Raw genomic sequence first — 16241 nt, 5'->3', positions numbered from 1 at the left:
TCCAGAAACTCAGTTATTGTTCTGGGGACCTGGGTTCGAATCTGGCCATAGTAGATGGTGAAATTTGAATTCGGTAAAAAAAAATCTGGAATTAAGAATTTACTGATGACCATTGTTGTTAGTCTCATCTGGTTCACTAATATCCTTTAGGGAAGGAAATCTGCTGCCCTTTCCTGGTTTGGCCTACATGTGACTCCAGAGCCACAGCAATGTGGTTGACTCTCAACTGCCCTCCAAGGACAACTAGGATGGGCAATAAATGCTGGCCAGCCAGCGATGCCCATGTCCATGAATAAAAAATGATGGTAATAATGGTACATATCTCATTTTCATCAATGCCATAATGGCATTGAGCACATGCTACTGACCACACGTTTCTAAGGACTGGCATATGAACATATGAACTAGGAGCAAGAATAGGCCGTTCAACTCTTTGAGCATCCAATAAAATTATGGCTGACCTGATTGTAGCCTCAACTGCACATTCTGCCAACCCCCAATAACCTTTGTAAGTCAAGAATCTATTTTCATTTGTCTTGAAAATATTAACTGACTCTGCCTCCACTGCTCCCTGAGAGAAAAAAAAATTTGGCTTCATCTTAAATGGAAACCCCTTATTTTAATTGTCCCCTCACTCTCATCTCTCCCACAAGAGGACATTCATTCAGCATCCACCCTGCCAAGTTCCTTCTGCGCCTTCTAAGTTTTAATAAGGTCACCTCTCAACCTTCTAAGCTCCAGTGCATATAAGCCCAGCCTATCTAACCTTTTGTCATTAGATAATCTCCCCAGCCCAGGTATTAATCGTGTGAACCGTCCCTGAACTGCTTCTAACATACTTGCATCAGTGCAGCAGGCCAGGAGACATCAGCAGCTGTTTAGTGGGCTTTCTGGAGTGCGCCATGGCCTCCGTGAGTCTCCCAGCTGAAGATTTCTGACATAATCAGCTATACACCAGCAGTCAACATCTTTATTTCCATATGATTAGCGGGTGTGGGACTCTTAGCATCTCCCCTCCCCCCAGGAGTGGTTCATTCCAGTGGAGTTTACAACTGCTCCCCACTAACAGAGAACAGGCAGCCAACCCCACTGGAGTGAAGAGAAGCCATTGAGGCTCCCCCCCGCCCCCACAGGTTGGGGATATTGGGCCAAGGGGCATTGGGCAGTGCCAAAGGATGGGGCCTATTGGGGCATGATCAGTGGAGGTTTGGAAGACCTGCTGCCACTCTGCATTGAGATTACTGGGAGAGGGTGGGAAGAGGGCAATCGGGGCTGGCCGTCCAGATGGGGGGAGTCAGGAGTGACCAGGGTGGATTTGGGACTGTCTGGGTGGGAAGGCTGATGGGGGACATCGGTGCTGGTCATTGGGGCAGAGGTTGGGAGTGCTGGGGGATGGGGTGGGGGGTGCAGTAGATCAGGGCTGACAAGGGGTGGAGGGCACACGGGCCAGCAATGGGGGATTGCGAGGCTGGCCAGCAATGCAGCGGCTTGCCCAGTGCTATGCTGCTGGCCTCTCAGGCATGAATAGTCCTCGCACCCTGCTTTTCAGAGTGAATCCTACAGAAGTTCATTCTAGAAATCGCACTGAGAATAACAGTGGGATTTACTTCCATTTTCTCGCATATTGGGAACTTAAGTTTTTTTGGGAGAATCCCAGCCTCGATGTTTCCCTTGGATGGGAAGTCTAGAACCAGAGGGCAGAATTTTAAAATTGTGGACCAAGATGAAGTGTCTGATGAGCTATCATCATATTGAATGGTGGAGCAGACATGACATGATAAATAGTCCACTTCTGTTCCTACGTGATGAGTGGAATGCCATAGGCATCAGTGCTATCTACAATATATACCACTGAGATGGATAAGGAACTAAATGTTTGGCTGCTAAATTTTCTGATAACAGCAAGATCGGTAGGAGAGAAAGTTGTGAAGTGAAAGAGATTAAGATAGATTTAGTGAGTGGGCAAAGAGTTGGCAGATGGAGTTTAATGTGGGAAAATGTGAAATTATCTACTTTCACAGGAAGAATAGAAAAACAGTATATTTAAATAGAGAGGGATTTCAAAATTCTACGGTCTAAGGTGTGGGTGTCCTGGTACATAATTCACAAAGAATTAATATATAGTACAGCAATTGATTCAAAAGACAAATCGAATATTGTTATTTATTACAAGGGGAAGGGAATGGAATATAAAAGTAGGGAAGTTTTGCCCCTCTTGCACAGGGTATTCATGAGACTACATCTGGAATACTGTGTAATCTTGGTCACCCAACTTATGGATATAATTGCATTGAAAGCAGTGCAAAGAAGGTTCACTCAATTGATACCTTGGATTGTTTTGTGAGGAAAGGTTGGCTAGGTTTGACCAGCCAACTTCTACTGAAGTTTTGATGAGAGAGGTGATCTTATTGAAACAGACGGGATTTTTCGTTTTATTCATTCATGATGCATGGCATGCTGGTCAGCATTTATTGCCCGTCCCTAGTTGCCCTTGAACTGAGTGGCTTGTTAGACCATTTCAGAGGGCAGTTGAATGTCAACCACATTGCTGTAGATCTGGAGTTGCGTATAAACCTGACTGGGTAAGGATAGCAAATTTCCTTCCCTAAAGGATATTAGTGAACCAGATGGATTTTTTTGTTAATGGTTTTATGGTCATCATTAGAGTCTTAATTCCAGATATTTTTTATTGAATTCAAATTGCACCATCTGCCGTGGTGGGATTTGAACTTGGATCCCCAGAACATGAGCTGACTTTCTGATAGTCTAGCGATAATACCACCAGGCCATCACCGAGCAGATGCTGAGAGGGTGCTTTTCCTTGTGGGGGAGTCTAGAAATCGTTTAAAAATGAGAAGTCTCTTATTTAAGACTAAGGAGAAGTTATTTTTTTTCTCTGAAGATGGTTAATTTGTCTGTGGAATTCTCTTCCCCAGAGAGCAACTGAGGCTAGATCGTTGAATTTATTCGAGACACAGTTAGGTTTTTGTTCAATAAAAGAGTCCAGAGTTATGAACAGCTGATAGGAAAGTGGAGCTGAGGCCACAATTCCCCAGCCATATTCTTAGGTTGGAGCAGGCATAGGGCTGAATGGCCTACATGCTGCTCCTGTGATATGTGTGGAATCCCTAAGAGGAGGCCCCCTTCCTGAGATGTGGGGGAAGACAGGAAGAGGACAAAGAGAAATATACTGCTCTGTACAAGCTTGCTTTAAAACAATTCAACAAATTAGAAGGCTAAAGAATTGCAACATTTTACATCTATTCAGCCCATATTTCTGAGCCAGTTCCTTGCAGTATGTCTGTCTCCCCTTTTCCCATAGGCTTTTAAACTGGTTATACTTTGAAGTATTTATCCATTTTCCATTTTAAAATGTTGTACTGAATTCTGTTTTCCACTTTGTTTCTGAATATTGAATTAGTGTCATCAAATCATTATGCTAATAATTATCCTCATCTTTCTCCCTCTCCTCCTTCAATAATGACCTTAAATTTATGTCCTCTAAATTTATGCCCTCTAGTTGCTAATAAGTCAACTAACCAATCTTATCAACCATACCATAAGCCTATATCAGATGTTTTCTTAATTTTGTATCTCCAGTGAAACGTGTTTCAGATTTTGCAGTCTTTCTTCGATACAGTTGGTATCAAATTAATAAATGTCTGTGTGCCCTCTGCATGACCATGACATGCTTCTTATGGGGAAATGGCATTGGGTGCCAGCAATTGGATCAAATGTTCTAATTGTGGCCCAACCAACAAACGGTGTCAGTTGAGCATTTATAGTATATACTTTTAGTTATAAAACTGAGGATTCCATATGCTCTTTCCAATTTATTAGTCATATTTTATATAATTAAAAAGTAAGTATTTGAACACCTGGATTTCTGTAATAACAAAAACAGAATTGTTTGGCGGCTGGAAATCTGAAATAAGAACAAAACAATGATGGAAATACTTAGCAAGTTACCTGCCATCTGTGGAGAGAAACAGAAGTAGCATTTCAGCTGGAGAAGATCTTTCATCCAATAAACTGGAGCCAGCTTCCCCCAGGAATATATTGGAAATGGCCAGAGGGGCTGCTGAGGCGGGCTATTTAAAAGGTCCCCCTCAGTTCTATGAAACTCTAGCCCAGTTGTTTTGTTAAATATTAGATCAATTAGTCTAATATTTGATAGCTTGACAGTTCTGCATCCTTGTCCACTCTTCAGGAACATTTACAACTACTCTTAAAGATTTGTAACTCCCACACTGCAGGATAAGAACTTTGCTGCAGTAAAAATGTGGTCTGTTTGATATCAAAACTGAGTTAATATTGGCAGAGCTGAATTTGAGTTTCTCACCTGTGCAAGTCATGCTCTGCCCCATTCCCGCTATTTGGTGTAAATGATCTCTGCCAGATGTGGGGAAGGGAACTTCAGCTCCGGGGTCCATTCACCATTTTTGATATGGTGGAGTCCTGGAATCCACCAAAGTCCCAGGACTCCACCAAAATCCACGCTGTTGTTAGAATTGTTATGACACCTATTTTCTGTCAGTTCCCCATGGGAATTCCACTGCACCTTTATTTTTATAAAAAGAGGACCGACACATGGATGCCAGACCACAAAATTATATAAGTTTTACAGCACAGAAGAAGGCCATTTGGTCCATCATGTCCATTGGCAGGAGCCTCTCCCTCCATAGCTGCACATTTCCTTTATGGAAAGGCTCAATTCTCACTGAAGCTGTGTTAGGTAACCTGGTAGCATTAACACAAAGTGAAGACCTTCATCATGAATGGTTCTTCGGCAGCATTCCAAAAGGTTTGATGCTTTAAATGGAATTAGTTAAACACAAACATTTCAGGGTAGTTGCAGGTGGCAGAGTGTGACTGACTGCATCTACAATGATTGGTATGTTATTGCAGGCCATGGCATGCCTGCCATTTGAGGGGGACTGACTTCAGCAATTCCAAATCTATGGAAAGCTAGCTATTGAGTTGTGGTATTTGCTGAAAGTATGCCTGCAGCTAATGTGCAGTGTAGGGCTGTAAGTCAGTGTTGATAGTTGCAGATTTGCTGCCACACTTGCTTATGGGACCATTGACACAAAGTGTAAACATCGTCACCTTTCTTACAATCGGCTTAACTGCCCTCTTTTCTATTATTTCAGCTGCAATGGAACAAAATCTCAGCTGCTGGGCTGTTTTGTCACTTCACAATTTATGAAAGATCTTGATGGTAAAAATCCAGTAGGGGATGTCTTGTATGTCCTTTAAAAATGATTTTTGGGACCTAATCCAAAGATTTCTGATTCCATTCTCAAGGTTTCCAATTTTCAAAAGTGCCTTTTTAAAATTGTGGACCTGATCAGGTCAAACTGCACTCTGACCTGGAATTGGGCTAGGTTTTCAATGAATCGTGGTTCTTGGCACCTCAGAGATATTGTGAACCACAGTCTGTGTGAAGAGATCTTTTAAAAGGCAAGTTCAAAAGATCCTTCTTGTTACTACTTACCAGGATATAACTGCATGTCAAGCTATGACTCTTCCATGCCCATTCACCCATTATACACTGTGTAGAACCAGTGAATCCCTTAGTTACAATAAAGTCGTTAATCGATAACTTTCCACTTTCTTTAAAAAAAATCAATTTTGGCAATAAATATGTCAATGATCCGGACCCTTAAGTTTCAATAACTGAAACTGCAAGCAGCTGAAACATCAAGCTCAGGTGTTTCAACAGCTTCATAAATTTCTGGACTGTTAGTCAAGCCTCGTTATGTATTATTGGCTAAGAGCCCAGAGATCCATTAGAGTACTAACACCTGGCCCCCAGAAAAAACTCAAGCTCGCTGATTTCTGCTGGCAGATTCACATTATTTGTTTACACAAGGTTAAATGGTTTTACGTGCTTTCAATTTCAGCAATTAATACTTTAGAGGGCCTGGATAATTGACACTTTTATGAAGCTATAGTTAAAAAAGAGTTTTGTTTTGAAAGGAAGTGGAAAGTCATCAATCACTTTTTTAAAAAGTTTTTTTATGCATCCTACTATATAGGTTGTGAGGGACCATAGGGATGGTTTGGGGTCAGGGATATATGAGCATGAGGGGCCATAGGTGATGGGGCATAGGTAGTTGGAAAAAGGCTTGAATCCGTCATCAAAGAAGAAATAGCGAGGCATTTCGAAAAGAATGGTTTGATAGAGCAGATGCAGCATGGATTCGTTAAGGGGAAGTCGTGTTTGACAAATTTATTGGATTTCTATGAGGATGTGACTAGTGCAGTAGACAGAGGGGAACCAGTGGATGTGGTGTTTCTTGATTTTCAAAAGGCGTTTGATAAGGTGCCGCACAAAAGGTTGCTTCAGAAAGTTAGGGGGCATGGAGTTGGGGGTAAGGTGTTAGCGTGGATAGAGGATTGGTTGTCTAATAGGAGGCAGAGAGTTGGTATCAATGGGTGCTATTCTGATTGGCGGTTGGTGACTAGTGGAGTGCCCCAGGGATCGGTGCTGGGGCCTCAGCTATTTACCATTTATATAGATGATCTGGAGGAGGGGCTGAGTGTAGGGTAACAAAATTTGCTGATGACACAAAGATGAGTGGAAAAGCAAATTGTGTGGAGGGTGTGGAAAGTCTGCAGAGGGATCTGGATAGGCTGAGCGAGTGGGTGAGGACCTGGCAGATGGAGTACAATGTTAGCAAGTGTGAGGTTATCCACTTTGGCAGAAGTAATAGTAGGAGGGATTACTATTTAAAGGGCAAAAAGCTGCAGCATGCTACGGTGCAGAGGGACCTGGGGATTGTTGTGCAGGTGCAGCAGGTGATCAGGAAGGCGAATGGGATGCTGGCTTTTATTGCGAGGGGGATAGAATATAAAAGCAGGGAGGTCTTGCTGCAACTGTACAGGGCACTGGTGAGGCCGCAGCTGGAGTACTGTGTGCAGTTTTGGTCGCCGCACTTGTGCAAGGATATTTTGGCCTTGGAGGGTGTGCAGAGGAGGTTCACTAGGCTGATACCGGAGATGAGGGGGTTAGACTATGAAGAGAGATTAAATAGACTGGGTCTGTACTCGTTGGAGTTTAGAAGGATGAGGGGGGATCTTATAGAGACGTATAAGATAATGAAAGGGATGGATAGGTAGAGAGATTCTTCCCGCTCAGAAAGGACAGCAGGACTAGAGGGCACAGCCTCAAGATAAGGGGGGGGGTGCAGTTTAGAACAGAGTTGAGGAGAAACTTCTTCACTCAAAGGGTGGTGAATCTCTGGAATTCTCTGCCCGTTGAAGTGTTGGAGGCTACCTCTCTAAATATATTTAAGTCATGGGTAGATAGGTTTTTGACAGACAAGGGAATTAAAGGTTATGGGGAGAAAGCGGGAAAGTGGAACTGAGCCACTTCAGATCAGCCATGATCTTATTGAATGGCGGGGCAGGCTCGAAGGGCTAGATGGCCTACTCCTGCTCCTATTTCTTATGTTCTTATGTGTGTGTGGGAGTTGAGGGGGTGAAGGCTTGAGGATCTTTGTTTTAACTGTGATGAAGTCCCACAGCACCAAGGCAAGCCTTTTAAACAGCTAGCCTCTGCACCCTAATGTCTTCCTTGGTTGGCTGACCTGACTCAAGCCTGCACATCCACTTGCTGTCCCCCAAGTATGAGCAGGCTGAGCCAGGAATTTTACTGATTCCCACTACCCACCTCAAAAATGAAAATAGACACCAATAGATTATTTTTTATTTGAATGAGTCATGACAAATCGCTGATTTCAAATTGGTGAGACCAATAAAAGGGGTTAGGAGAACTGCCTTTACATAGAGGATTGTTGCAACATGGAATACTTTAACAGAGACTATGGATGAGGCAGAGATCATTGCATCATTTAAGAATTATGTTTAATGTTTTAAAACTGAGGAGAGGACAGGAATGTGAGGAGAAAGCAAGCCAGTGAGATTAGTTTTTGGTTTCTGTACCGTAAGTGCCATCACAATCTCAATCAGTTGAATGGTCACATTCGGTCCTGCAAATTTCTATGATTCTGCATTTAATTAATTACTTCATAGTTATAGTTATCTAGACAACCATTTTATACAGAGTAAAGTTTCTTCTTGGTTATAGAATGCTCATGACTGATTTGATTAGAAATTTCTGTCTTTTGGTATCCACTTATAGCGACATTTCTGATTAGTTATTTTTCTGACTAAACCCATTATCAGGAAAAAAAGTTGCACCAAGAAAAAGCTTCTGTGTTATTCAAGGGATATGGATATCATTGACAAGACCTCTGCCTAACACTATCTTTCACTAATATAACTGTAGATTACTATTTCCTACATTAAGATTAACTAGCAGGTCTCTGAACTTGATAAAAGTTGAAATTTTTGAAAACACTACCATTGCTTCTATTTCATCTGTGTTTCGCCAGGCAGTTTCAGGATGTATTGAATTCTAGTTAGTAAATTAGATTTCAAAGTGCTCTAAAATTGGGATTTTGATGGACATTAACGTTGTAAACAAGCTAATTGGAGTGGCATCAAGTAATTGATAGATTTTGAGTTTTTTTGTTGCTGTGTTCCAATTAATGCTGAACACTACAGTTTGGGACAAGAGAAGAATTCACTATAATAACAAGTGCAGCATCACAGCTGTGTCAGGAGCCAGGCAGCTGATGCTTTTAGCGTTTTGAACCAACAAAAGCTAATTGATATCATGTTTTTGTGAAAACAGAGATTAATTCTAGAATTTTAATAAGTGCACAGCAATTCAGTATTAATGGAACACCACCTGTAATGTAATTATCAGCTGCATGGCTACTGAAATAAATGCTAAATTGTTGTGTGTCCAAAACAGTACTAGTTAACTATATTGGAAAGTAAACACAAAAGTTTGAAATCTGCTGATCTACTTGATCATAGTTCTTTCCCTCTGGATTGGAAGATAGCCAAGTGTTGAAAGTTTTTCAATTGTCCCATTATTCTTAGTTGTCTGCCTTACACAGTAAAGACAGAGGATGGAAATTTATGGAAAAGTCCTAAGTGCCAGACAAGCAAAAAAAACGAGAGTTTCAGATTCATTTTTTGGGCGAGTTTGAAACTGCAATCTTATGGCACTTCATGCAAAAAAAGTGCCAGGATGTGATTCCTGCCAGTAAGGACAGGGGGAGATGTGAAGCCTGAGCTCAGTGGGGAAGCCAGCTGCTGAGCTCTAGGGGTGCCATGTGCAGGTGCCACCCTCCCTCCCCACTCACCCACAGACATTGGGACCCCCCCATTCATAGACATTGGGAACCTCTCCAATTGCCCTCCCCCCTTGTGGTGTTCCCTCTTGCCTCCCACCCCTGCAGAGCTCCACCTTATCTCTCTCTTCCCCCCCCCCCCCATAGCTCCACACCACATGGCTCTGCCCCCTTGGCAGAGCCATGTGTGCCTCTCACACAGTTACAATGCCTAGTGGGTACTGCCAGGCTGGTACTGCCATGTGGGCATTGCCCAACCCTGCCCCCAACCTCTCGGGCCGCAATGGCCTCCGATTCCCCCCCAGCAAAGCCATCACATCTGGTCCCATTGATGGGGACCATATGTGATTTTTCACTGGGGAGAATCTTGACTGGGAAGGTGATAAAGGTAAGTGAGCCTGGATGAAGCATCCAGGGCATGTTAATGGCTTACGAAGCATGTCAAAGAGCGCAAAGCCAATTTCGCCGATATGACAATGCCAATACAATAGGGTGGAAGGCAAACAAATCAGATGCGAACCTGATTGTTTGCCTCCGAACCAATCTTACCACTTGCCTCACTGAAGATCAGATGGAACAAGGTTGTAAGTTTGATTTATGGGCGGCACAGTGGTTAGCACTGCTGCTTCACAGCTCCAGGGTCCTGGGTTCAATTCTCGGCTCAGGTCACTATCTGTGTGGAGTTTGCACATTCTCCTCGTGTCTGCGTGGGTTTCCTCCGGGTACTCCGGTTTCCTCCCACAGTCCAAAGATGTGTGGGTTAGGTTAATTGGCCACGCTAAGAAATTGCCCCTTAGTGTCTAAGGATGCGTTGGTTAGAGGGATTAGTGGGTATAATGTGTAGGCATATGGGGGTAGGGCCCGGGTGGGATTGTGTTCGGTGCAGACTCGATGGGCTGAAGGGCCTCTTTCTGGACTGTAGGATTCTATGATTCTATCGAACCCAAGGTCATTATTAACTTGTTAAAGTTTCAACTCATGTTTGAGCCCTTGTAAAGTTTGATTCTGAATAGATTTCAACAAGCAATGTCTGAGGTATTACTTGTGTTGCTCTCCATGACTGCAGACATGCTGGATGGAGTGATCAGTACACCTTGTAATGATATCCTTATTTGGGATTAAGTGTTCTCCATCAATTTTGGTTGTGCAGTGATCTGCTAATTAGAATACAGGGTGTTCAAACAACAAGCTCCAAAAAAAAGTTCTCCAATTTATTTACGTCAAACATTAGTCTCACTAAAATTTAGACCTTTTTAATTTAGCTTTTGACCTCTGTTTGATGTGTCTTGGGGAACTGAAGACTTTTCCTCTTTGATTGTCCAGTGGCAGGATTGTGCTTTGCTGTTTCAGGTATAGGATGGGTCCAGTTAAATTCTAGATCTGATCACTCTACCCTGAAAATGTAGCTTAATTCTAGTATCAAAAGAGCATCCACTCCTTCACACGTGAGATTCTTCCACTTTCCATAACATTGTTAACATTTTAATTGGGGTAGCCCATGTAGTGCCAAATTGTGCTCCACTGTGGCTAGTTCTGCACATCAATTAGAAGCTAACTTGAGATAGCTCATCCAATTAATGTAAATTCCATGTATCGGTGATAGTGTTGTCGATCATTTGGAGCCTTGAATTGCTGTTCCAACCTATGCAGGTTACAGTCTGGAGCTATGGATAATGGTAGAGACTCCAACTTCCCTTCCCTCACATGGCTGAACAGAAATTTTTCCCATTTTTACCACCTGCTATTGCTATTAAAGGAAGCATTTGCAGATTAGTAGATTATTAGTCAACCTTTTATGGCCATTGAGTCCTGGGATGGGACTCAAACCTGGAGCTTCTGACTTAGAGGCAGGAATGCAGCCCAAGATCTCCCCTTGTATTAGTAGAGGAGACACTTCATCTTCTCTCCCAAGAGATATGCTAACCCATTCTGTTGTCAGGCACTTACTAGGACCCTTTTCACTCACTTTATATTCCACTGCAGTGATTAATTAAATGTTCTACTACTTTAAAGTGCTCTGAAATAGCCACGTCATAGGAACATAAGAACATAAGAAATAGGAGCAGGAGTAGGCCATCTAGCCCTTCGAGCCTGCCCCGCCATTCAATAAGATCATGGCTGATCTGTCGCTGCTCAGTTCCACTTTCCCGCCCTCTCCCCATAACCCTTAATCCCCTCTCTTATCAAAAACCCATCAACCCACGTCTTAAAAATATTTAGCGAGGCAGCCTCCACCACTTCAACGGGCAGAGAATTCCAGAGATTCACCACCCTTTGAGTGAAGAAGTTCCTCCTCAACTCCGTTCTAAACAGCCCCCCCTTTTATCTTGAGGCTGTGCCCCCTAGTCCTACTGTCTTTTTTGAGCGGGAAGAGTCTCTCCACCTCTATCCTATCCATCCCATTCATCATCTTATACGTCTCAATGAGATCTCCCCTCATTCTTCTAAACTCTAACGAGTACAAGCCCAGTTTATTCAGCCTCTCCTCATAGCTCAACCCCCTCAACTCCGGTATCAGCCTAGTAAACCTCCTCTGCACTCCCTCCAAGGCCAAAATATCTTTGCGCAGGTGCGGCGCCCAAAACTGCACACAGTACTCCAGCTGCGGCCTCACCAATGCCCTATACAGCTGCAGCAAGACCTCCCTACTTTTATATTCAATCCCCCTCGCTATGAAGGCCAGCATCCCATTCGCCTTCCTGACCACCTGCTGCACCTACAAGCTGGGTTTTTGCGACTCGTGCACAAGGACCCCGAGGTCCCTCTGCACCGTCGCCTGCTGCAGTTTTTAGAGCATAAGGATAATTGGTATCATGTATGTGTGAAAATAGTTAAATTCAAAAAGTTTTAATATAGGTATTGTAATTCAGTACCAATGGGACACACCTAGACTATAATTATCAGCTTCATGGCTACTGACATAAATGTGATGCCAAATTGCTGTTCTAATGAATTATTTTGTTTACAAAACAGTACTAGTTAATTATATTGAGAAGTATATTGCCATACAAATTATATTGAGGTGCCAAATTGACTACTTCTACTCCTAATTTTTTATATTCATAAGCCCAAGCTTTTGTATGTTTATTTGCCTTTTACAGGTCTATGGAAGCATAAACAACCCAAAACCATTCAGTGTTTCTTAATGCTTATGTTAAATGGTGAGAATTGTTAGATATCTATTATCAGCAGTCTTAATGAGCCACAAGCTTCCTTCATTTCCTTCCCAAATAAATATACTTGCCCTGTTATTTCCTCTCGTTATCTCAAACTTCTCCCTTGAAACTATGAATCTCTCACATTATTGCAGTGGAGGGAGAAATGTTCAATCTTTAAATGGCCTTCGATGATTTTCCTTTTAGTTGTTTCAAGCTACCATAATCAAAAACACAAATTCAAAAACACATTTTGTTCCATTGATTTAAAACTCTTGGCTAATGACCATTAGTTTGTTAAGGGGAGTCACAAGATGAATCAAGTATTTATGAATTAATTAAAATAGATTATGGATGTAACAACAGCAGAGCATTTAATATTCTAACAGTTATAGCTCCTGATTGTGCTTTCATTTTTCTGTTGCCAAAAATATTGTCTCCCCATAATATAAACAGAAAATTCTGGAAATGCTCAGCAGGTCAAGCAACATCTTTGGAAAGAGAAACCAGTATAATGTTTCAGGTCAATGAGCTTTCATCAGAACTGAAAAAAGTTAAAGTTGTACTAGGTTTAAGCCAGTACAGACGCAGGGAAAATGTTTGCGGGGGCGTAGTGGGAAAACATTGGTGCTCAGTGGCCTGAATGAAAAGAATAAAAGGGGACAGTGTGATGGAATGGAAGGCAGGAAAGGCAAAATGTTAAAAGGTAAGATAGTGTAGAGCAAAAGGCAATGGAAATAGAGCAAGTGAAGAAGATGGTGTGGAGGTGGTCAAATGTGAATAGCAGAATCATTATTAATGATTGATGTTGAACAAAATGGGGGCCAAGGTTATGATCTGAAAATCTTTATTCAGTGTTATGTGCATAAGTGCTCATTGAAAGATGAGATCCTGTTTCTTGAGCTAATGTTGAGTTGCTCTCATTAGAAGAGTGTAGGAAGGTGAGGTCAAAGTGTGAATAGGGCAGAAATTTAAATGAGACAATAGTTCAGTGTGACGGTTGCAAAGTGAACTGTTTAACAAGCCTCTCTGCCTCCTCCACTGTTCCACTGAAGCTCAATGTTAGCTTGAGATGGGTTTGATAGTCCAAGCCCAAATTTCATCACAAAGAAAGCTCATTACAGAAATATGAATGCTAGCTTTATTTTAACACCTGGCCTCATAAAAAGCATGTTTATAATTAGAATAATAAGCAAAGTAGATGTTGAACTTTGTCCAAAATTCACCCATTATTTCATTTTCGTTCAGTTTGTTCCTTGTTTTAGAGCATATCCTACTCCGAACTCACTCATCTGTGTAGCCTCATTGGGGAAGGTTCTCTGGTGAAGATTATATATGGTTCCCCTATCAACAGGGACCAGACATGATGCCTCACAGGTAAAACAGGAGGCCATTAAGGCCCCCCAAGTCAGGGGCAAGAGGGTTGCCCCTTGGGCAGTGCCAGCCTGGCACCCTGGCAGTTGGATGGGTCCTGCTGGAGGATGGGGCTAGACGGTTCAGTGGGGGGGCATTACGCACTCTGCACAATGATCATGGGAGGAGAGAGGCGGTGATTGTTCCAGCTGATATGGGTGGTCACGATCATTCTGGGTGTTGGGGGGGGGGGGGGTGGGGTCACGAATGGCCGCTGAGCTCCACAGTAGCGCAGGAGGTGAGGGTGCTAGGCCAAGAAAAGTCTGCTATGTCTAAAAGTGGCAGTGACAGGTGTCTGCTACTGTCAGCACAGAGACCTACACATGAGCAATGGTGCCTTCTGCTGCTATCAGCTGGCCTTTGGATGATTTAGGCCCCACCTGCTCTCCCTACTAGCAAAAATCAGATTGAGGATTTTTTATTATTGTACAGAGTATATAAGATTAAACTAGTGGCCTCACTGAAAAAACATCTGAAACTTCCCATTTTCACGTTTGTTCTGGACTCGAGAGTTTTTTTGGTAAGATGTCCCCCCACTCCCACCCCCCCCACCATATCTGTGAACTGAGGAGTGATTTTTGCCTTATCAGTGGAAATTTTGACCATATAAAAACCCCACAGAGGCCAATTCATCAACTTTATTAGATCCAAGAATTACGTTTGTAGACCTCATACATCTACTGTCAATTCTCTCAATTTTGACAGTTAGTACCAACTTTCTCCTCCTTTCTGAGTCAGTAACTGAATTCCACCAAAAAATCTGTGGTTGAAAAATTCTTCATCCTTTTAATTCTGAGATTTGGCCATTGACATTCCCTCTGTAATGTACAGTAACAGCCAAGATTTACAAATGAGAAGAAAAATGTCAGGTACCTTAAACTTTGCTTTAGGTTTTCTTCCTGCCCAAGGCTATCTGGCTTGGTTCCAGCTAACAGGAAGACTACCAAACAGAGCTAACCTTGTTCTCCATCTTTCATTCAGACAAAGAGCACTTGAAGGAAGAGGAAAAGCTGGAAATGGAATTGGCCACGATGCGCTCAGCCAACGAGGACCAGCGGAGGCACATTGAAATCTTGGATCAGGCTCTGAGCAACACCCAGGCCAAAGTGGTTAGGTTGGAGGAGGAGGTGGGCTAATAACCAAAAAAGTCTGAAGAATGTTTAATTTGATTTGCCTCATAAGAACATAAGAAATAGGGGCAGGAGTAGGCCATCTAGCCCCTCAAGCCTGCCCTGCCATTCAATAAGATCATGGCTGATCTGAAAGTGGTTCATAAGAACATAAGAAATAGGAGCAGGAGTAGGCCATCTAGCCCTTCGAGCCTGCCCCGCCATTCAATAAGATCATGGCTGATCTGTCGTTGCTTAGTTCCACATTCCCGCCCTCTCCCCATAACCCTTAATCCCCTCACTTATCAAAAACCCATCAACCCGCGTCTTAAAAATATTTAGCGAGGCAGCCTCCACCACCTCAACGGGCAGAGAATTCCAGAGATTCACCACCCTTTGAGTGAAGAAGTTCCTCCTCAACTCCGTTCTAAACCACCTCCCCTTCATCTTGAGGCTGTGCCCCCTCGTCCTACTGTCCTTTCTGAGCGGGAAGAGTCTCTCCACCTCTATCCTATCCATCCCATTCGTCATCTTATATGTCTCAATGAGATCTCCCCTCATTCTTCTAAACTCTAACGAGTACAAGCCTAGTTTATTCAGTTCCACTTACCCGCCTGCTCCCCATAACCCTGAATTCCCTTAATTTGGTCAGAAATCTATCTGCACAGTGATCATTGGTGATCACTATATAGAAACACAGAAAGTAGAAGGAGGCCATTCAAGCCTGCTCTACCATTCAATATGATCACAGTTGATCCTCTATCTCAATATCATAATCCCGCGCTCTTCCCATGCCCTTGCTACTTTTAGAGTCTAGAAATCTATCTATTTCCTCCTTGACTATATTCAGTGACTTGGCCTCCACAGCCCTCTGTGGTAGAGAATTCCACAGGTTCTCCATCCTCAGAGTGAAGAAGTTTCTCCTCACCTCAGTCCTAAATGGCCTATCCCTTATCCTGAAACTATGACATCTTGTCTAGACCCCCAGCGAGAGGAAATGATGGCTGGAATTACCCCCAAAAAATCCTAAGTGTCACAACAGCGTAAAAACAGGAGCCCACCGTCTCTTGGGTGAGCTCACCACTCTACTGGCATTCTTTGACAGCTGGGAGCTTTGCACCAGGGGAGGTGGTTGTAGCTTAAGTAAGCCGCTGACCCTGACTTGAGAGAGCTCGGGCACATTGCGCAGGGTGCTTCTATCTGCAAGTGAACCAGGAGACCTTCACCCTCCCCGCCCCTCTTTTCCCCCCCACCCTGCCCCGCCCCGCCCCACAGGATGTCAGATCCCTCACCCAAAGTTAAAGCCCAAGAAATAAAACAGACAATGGCAGCATGGATATGAAGTAGGCCAC

General features: G+C 43.1%; 1 protein-coding gene across 8 annotated transcripts in view; it reads left to right on the top strand.

Moving 5' to 3' along the window:
• Nucleotides 1-16241, top strand: part of amotl1 (angiomotin like 1) — a 127718-nt gene that overhangs the window by 88883 nt on the left and 22594 nt on the right. For all 8 annotated transcript variants that reach the window (XM_080196984.1, XM_080196983.1, XM_080196978.1 and 5 more), the window contains one exon: nt 14762-14907. In XM_080196984.1, coding sequence (XP_080053110.1) covers nt 14762-14907 — 146 coding nt within the window. The remainder of the gene's footprint in view (nt 1-14761; nt 14908-16241) is intronic.

The sequence above is a fragment of the Carcharhinus amblyrhynchos genome, chromosome 10 (assembly GCF_965287045.1).
Source record: "Carcharhinus amblyrhynchos chromosome 10, sCarAmb.v2.hapA, whole genome shotgun sequence".
NCBI classification, from domain to species: Eukaryota; Metazoa; Chordata; class Chondrichthyes; order Carcharhiniformes; family Carcharhinidae; genus Carcharhinus; species Carcharhinus amblyrhynchos.
The sequence above is the reverse complement of the archived record's forward strand: the minus strand, read 5'-3'. Positions and strand labels throughout refer to the sequence as shown.